At 35.0% G+C, this 6049-nt stretch overlaps 1 protein-coding gene and 2 long non-coding RNA genes across 3 annotated transcripts in view; 2 read left to right on the top strand and 1 right to left on the bottom strand.

Annotated features, from left to right (window-relative positions):
* LOC136813642 (uncharacterized) overlaps nucleotides 1–6049 on the bottom strand; it is a 319208-nt gene that overhangs the window by 254003 nt on the left and 59156 nt on the right. The window lies entirely within an intron of this gene.
* On the top strand, nucleotides 419–1795 carry LOC136813646 (uncharacterized). The gene is made up of 3 exons (XM_067070151.1): nucleotides 419–469; nucleotides 763–883; nucleotides 1119–1795. Exons 1-3 carry the CDS (start codon nucleotides 419–421, stop codon nucleotides 1757–1759), a joined length of 813 nt encoding a protein of 270 aa, XP_066926252.1. The 3' UTR covers nucleotides 1760–1795.
* LOC136813598 (uncharacterized) lies at nucleotides 2611–5473 on the top strand. The gene is made up of 3 exons (XR_010847507.1): nucleotides 2611–2994; nucleotides 3286–3400; nucleotides 5209–5473. It is a non-coding gene; the product is annotated as an uncharacterized lncRNA (long non-coding RNA).

The following is a 6049-nucleotide window of genomic DNA, read 5'->3' as shown; positions in this document are numbered from 1 at the left end:
TCTTCCTTCATAAAAATATTCAAACCTAAAGTTATTTGATACCCGTAAATTATGAGTAATTTTGATCACGAAATAAAGGGGTATATTTAGGATGGCCCATTTTTACATTCAACTAATTTCACTATGGTATTATTTTGGTCTAATATTTTCCTGTCCGAGATTTTCAGAACTTTATCTTGAAAATTCGAAAATTGACTCTGATGATGACAAAGCTGTCAGAAGACCAGCTTCAAGTGCATTGACTTGTACCCATATATGTGCTCTAAAAGATGGTTGTACCGCATTCAATTTCTGTCAGAAAAAAGACAATAGCTTTTCGTATTGTGAATTCGTTGATGCTGCTGTGGACAGGAAAAATTTGGATGATATTTTAACTGAAGGACTGGGCCAGGACTCGACCCAGTGCTCAATTTATCTTATGATTGAAACTGAAGACGATTCTATAATTGAATATAGACCAGTTGTTCAGGTAATCAATTTTTTTGCTGTAATTTAAACACGCTGTTCGATTTATATGGCTGTAGGTGGCAATTAAACTCTGTGAAAAGGCGTATTTCAAAATTGTGTCCAACAGGCGGAAATCAGTTAAAATTTAGCTAGTTTGCATAACATCCTGACCGTATAAACTTGAACCTGTCCTTGAACTTTTCAAGGTTTTTTTTTCAGGCAATACTATCAAAAGTTAATTTCCCCATTGAAAAAATGTTTAATGAGTACCCTCCTAAAGTCCACTATGTTCGAGGTAATTTATAATCATTTCAGGATCCTTGTCAGCCAAATCCATGTCAAAACTTTCATGATTGCACCAGAAATTCCACATTTCCACAAGGTTACCAGTGCAATTGTGAAGAGTTGAAATTCATCGGCCACCAATGCCAGTGGAGTAAGAATCTCTTTTCTTATTTTCTCCTTGATTGCACTTTCTGATACTCTCGATACACCCTCCATTTCAATGATTGTTTTGATTCATTGATTGATTTAAGTATGGCCAAATTCTTTCAAAACCAAAGTTTAAATAACTTGTTTAACTAGGAAATCTAACCTTCGGCTTAGTAGAATCCTAACTAACCAAAAAAATATTTCAATGAAACTATCAACAGCATATCTCTCCTTTCTAGACATCAGCTCTGCGTTTGTCTTCGGTGGACCAACAAGCTACATTCATTATCCGGAGATTCCAAAGTTCACTGGTGAAGAGCTCTCCATCTGTTTCGTTATGGAAACGACAGATCAACGGCAACAGCAAACCATATTCCGATTATTTGATTCCCATCAATGTCAATTGGTTACATCTCTTATAATTGCCAATCAGAAAATCTACGTTCGGCAACACAGATATGGAGGTACCACCACTGTGGAGAATGGTCTCAGTATTTTCAAGAACCTTCCTACACCAATCTGCTATCGTTGGTTCCTCAAGGACAATCAAATGATGTGGCAAGTCAGTGTTAGAGGTTCATTAGTCATGACTGGACCCTCCGTAATGAATCCATCACCGATGCCCTTGAAACTGGCTCTAATGTTCGGCGACGTGAAGCTTGATCAAACTCAAGAAGATTGTAAGGTGATTCCATCAACGGAACATTTGTTTGAAGGGAGACTATTTTACATTATGGTTTATACAAGTTTTATTTCTGATGACGCAGTCAGAGCAGATTTCTCATCCAATTGGTTTGTAGATGAATCATTGCAATTGACTACCGGAAATTTTGAGAATTATACTCAAGGTGCAGTTAGTATTGGAAAAATTTTTGGTTAAAGTTTCCAGACTTTCTCAAAATTTCTTCTCGATTTTGTTTGTAATTTTTTTGTGCAGTGGTTTCTCCGCAACTCTCTGTAACTTTTATATAGACGACAATTCCGTAGCTGCAACAACTTTTTGTATCTTGTAGTCTTGCACGGATTTCATCCATTTATAAATCTATAATTTCTTTCTTTCTTTTAACTCTCTGTAACTCGATTTTATTTCATACCCTCTTCAAAAATTAAAGCCATAGAGAGGGGATTTACCCCCGGGGGACACTTAAGCAAAATTGGGTACGGGGACATGCTACTGGTCTGGATCCCTTTTGAAGGCTCTTCGGATATCTGACAGGGTCTAAAATTTACTAATCTTTAAGATACAGGGTCGACTTTTGGTAATTTTTGACGATTTCAGAGTGGAAACTAGAAAATTTTTCAATTTTTCGTCTACTTTTAGTCATTTTGGCCATTTTTATTTCTGACAGGGTCATAAATTTACCAAATATTCGTATCTGACAGGGTCCATTTTTCAAACTCCAGCAGCACGTCTCCGTTGGCTGTCAAAGCCGGTGCCCCCGGGGGTTTACTCATTACTTCATTGATATACTTTGAAAAGCTTAATCGTGCAATATTTTCCGTAAATATTTTTGTAACAAATTATTAGGATATCTCATCATCGTTGTTATTAAATCCAATAAAAAGTTTTTCAATAAAGAAGTGTCAACATAAAAATATGTTCCTTCTTTCTTTGTTTCTTCTTTTTCCATCGTGTAATTTAAGAATCTATATTCCTCTCGTGATATTGTCTTTATCTGTGTGCCGTCTCACCCTCATTTATTAAAAAAATTCAGAGAATTCGAGGTCCGGATCACTTCTTCATCTCAACAACTTGTCAACTACAAAGGCTTATCTATTTTTAAGTTTTTAAAAATGAAGATAATCTGGCTGAAACACAATTTGATCACATTTCTTTACTATGTTATAAACATGTCTTTGGCTGTCAATCCCTGCTTTTTTGAGCTATCTGTCGAAGATCATAGAATTGAGCAGGAGTTTATTTTTCAAAACCAAACTGCGCAAAGTTTGCTTCAATGCAGTCATCATTGCGAAAAGGCTGTGAAGAAGATAAAGATTTGCACGGGCTTCAACTATTGCAAGAGTCAGCATAAATGTGAGCTGTTTTCTATTGGACATCCTCTGAAACTACATCATGGAATCACAAGTGAAGGGTGTGCGATTTATACGCGAATGGTAAGGATAACATTTTTTCAATTTAATTGACCAAAAGCAATCGGTCACGAGGCAGACAAACGTGTTCAACGTATATATTTTTCCATTTTTGTTAATGGAAATCCGTATTGTATTACCCTTAACGATTTTATGGTGACTTGGTCGGCCCTTCGTTTAGGATTTGAATATTTCTGGGTTTCCATTCATGCTGAGACAAAACCACTAGCTTCAATTCTTTCTGCAGCCATCTAAAATTATGACAACTCCTCCCTTTACTACTTTACCGTAACTTATAAGACATAATATTTTCAGGATGTGAGTCATCCCTTATCTTGCGACAAACGCCAAAACATGGTTTGCAACGATTCAGAAGGATGTCAATGCCAGTGTGATGGTCTGCGATTTCTCGGTGAAAAATGTCAATACGGTGAGAAGATGTTTTTTTTATCATATCAATCCATAACATAACGTGAAAAGCACATGCCGAAATCATATTCCGACCTGTGCCGACTAATGGAGATTCTATTCAGCGCACAATCGACTTAAGTAACCATGACGACAATCCAAGATCTTGGTTTGAATTCAAAGTTGATTATTTTATTTTCGTCGTTGAAAACACAACTCAAAAATGTCATCAACGCTTTTTAAAAAGAGTCAAGATCTATTTGTTATTTTGATTCCAATGAAAGTAAATTGCCATAATAGTAATAGTTTAGTAATTACTGTTATACATTTGGGAATCATGTAGAAGATTTCTTTTGCAAGTAACTCATTTCAATTACACTTGGAGGTTTCTGGGGATTTTGTCAATTAGTAAACATTTATATTGATCATAGAGGTATAAAGAAAAACAGGAGTTGAATGTGTCGGTAATTGGTCGTTAAAGTCTTTTGATTTCCTTTATAAAATGTATCAAAAGAAATTCTAAGCTTACACGATGAAATAAGACATTTTAGTAGAACTCAAGTTTGTTCTGATCATTCTAATTATCAGTATTGAAGATTTGTATATGTAATCACATGATAACGAGTGCAATTCGAATATAATTGCACGAGTGATTTTTTGTTATTAATTTTCCGAGTCCGAGTCCGAAAGGACGAGGAAAATTAGAAACAAAAAAATCACGAGTGCAATTTTCGAATTGTACGAGTTATTATGTGATTACGAGCTAATCACACAATGGCTGTCACTACTTTTTCCCAGTTAGGAAAGTAAATTACAGAAATTACACTGAGAGTTTTATATTTTTCTTTTCTCTTTATGTCTTTCTTTTATTGTTGTTTATTGATTTTCTTTCTCACAAAATAAATTTCGAATGCAATTAAAACGTTCGATGCAAAAAAAATGTAAGAAATAATATTAAATTCAATTTTGTAAACATTGGCGCCGCATCGGAGAGTGTGATTAACGATTAATTGCTCTCTACAGGATGCAGCGTGCCAAATAAGAAAAAATAACCCACCGTGCGATTATAGCCTTTTAATATACGAAAATTTGGATAAAACTTTGTCCATGAAACAAGTTTATGTTCCATTTTGTTATCCGTTCAATTTTGTTTTCAAAAGATATTTTCTCAAACCAGAAAATGAAAATTTCTTTATAAGCACACACGATTTCAGACTCAATTTGTAGACATAAAGTCGCTGGAGAATTTTGGAGGAAAGTATCAAGCAATAGAGTTCACTTTAAAGAAAACATTGATTAAAAAATCTTATCATTTGATGAAGGATTGCCAAGTTTACAGGCATTTTTTTAGTCAAAATATTTTCTTACACTAATGTCAGAAACAATGAATCTCGTCTCATCTAATTTCTAAAGCTTAAATGAGCCAATAAGATTTCACCTATGAATAAAAGAGCTCATTAAAAATGCACGTAATATGAGATTATGAGCATGCATACATCGTAATTTTTTTAATCGTAGGGCGAGCTTGGTTACAATAGCATACTTCTCCTGTTTCTTTATACCTCCATGTATTGATACAGTCTGCTAGACAATGATATTCATCTTGATTAAATTGACACATACACTCGATAAAATTACTACACTTGGTCGTCAGAGGTTGATATTTTCTCTTAAAACTCAACCTCTGATACTCAGGGTATACATAACACTGCACAACCTTTCAAATGATGTTATACTTCATCACCCAGTCCCCCAAAAAACCTCAACCAGGCCAGCCTAGGTTCTTCCTTAAGTCTATCATTCATAAAATTTCACACTTTATCTTTTCAGAAATTGGTTTCCAACTCAACATAGAAAATAATATCGGTTCCTCTGTTAGTTACGTTTGGATCCCGTCCATCAAAAACACAAATGAAGATCACATCAGTATTTGCTTCACATTCAAAACACGCCACCTAGGTGATCAACATCAAACTGTCTTAGCGTTGTATCAAGCTAATGGGTTCATGGACGGGGGTTATCAAAAGATGATGAATTTCTCAATCAAAAGTACTGGTTACATGCTCCATGTTGATTCTGTATCTCAAGGTGAAGCCTTCAAAAATATTTTAATGGAGCAAGGGGTATGGTACCCAGTCTGTATTTCATGGTCAGCTTACAGTAGCACAATGAATGTTTCATTTGATGGTCAATTTGATTCTTACCCTGATGATAGACCAAAACATATAGCACACACTGAAGTTGACATGAAAATGATGTTGGGCACATCCTTAAAAGGAGATGGTTCTAAAGGAGACACTATAGCTGGTCAAGAGGAAAACAAATTCAATGGTGAAATCTCCTATTTGTTTATTTACAATCGGATTTTGAGTTTGACGGAAATGCAAAGATATGACCAGAAGCAATGGATTGATGATGACTCTGTAAGCTTTCGTTGGAATGAAGCCAATTTCCAGGAGAATTTTCATGGCAATGTTTCAGTGACCATAGTTTAAATGTATGGAAGTAGACTAATGCGTGAAAAGGGTGACAGTAAAGGCATAACCTATCAGATAGTAATGCCAAATTTTAAACTTACATCTACATGAAAAAATTCGATGGAGGCTTGGATGTAATAGCCCTTACCCTTGTATCATGCTCTATTATGTTAATATAAATATTACCCTCTGTA

This window comes from Clytia hemisphaerica, unplaced genomic scaffold (genome assembly GCF_902728285.1).
Source record: "Clytia hemisphaerica strain Z4C2 unplaced genomic scaffold, Clytia hemisphaerica genome assembly, whole genome shotgun sequence".
NCBI classification, from domain to species: Eukaryota; Metazoa; Cnidaria; class Hydrozoa; order Leptothecata; family Clytiidae; genus Clytia; species Clytia hemisphaerica.
Note: the sequence above shows the minus strand (reverse complement) of the source record. Positions and strands in the feature narration are given on the sequence as shown.

Excerpts from the sequence above, each read along its gene's own strand:
- LOC136813646 (XM_067070151.1), top strand. The coding sequence starts at position 419 with ATGATTGAAACTGAAGACGATTCTATAATTGAATATAGACCAGTTGTT. Across the intron at positions 470-762 it reads AATATAGACCAGTTGTTCAG|GATCCTTGTCAGCCAAATCC; the intron begins GTAATCAATTTT and ends TAATCATTTCAG. Across the intron at positions 884-1,118 it reads CGGCCACCAATGCCAGTGGA|ACATCAGCTCTGCGTTTGTC; the intron begins GTAAGAATCTCT and ends TCTCCTTTCTAG.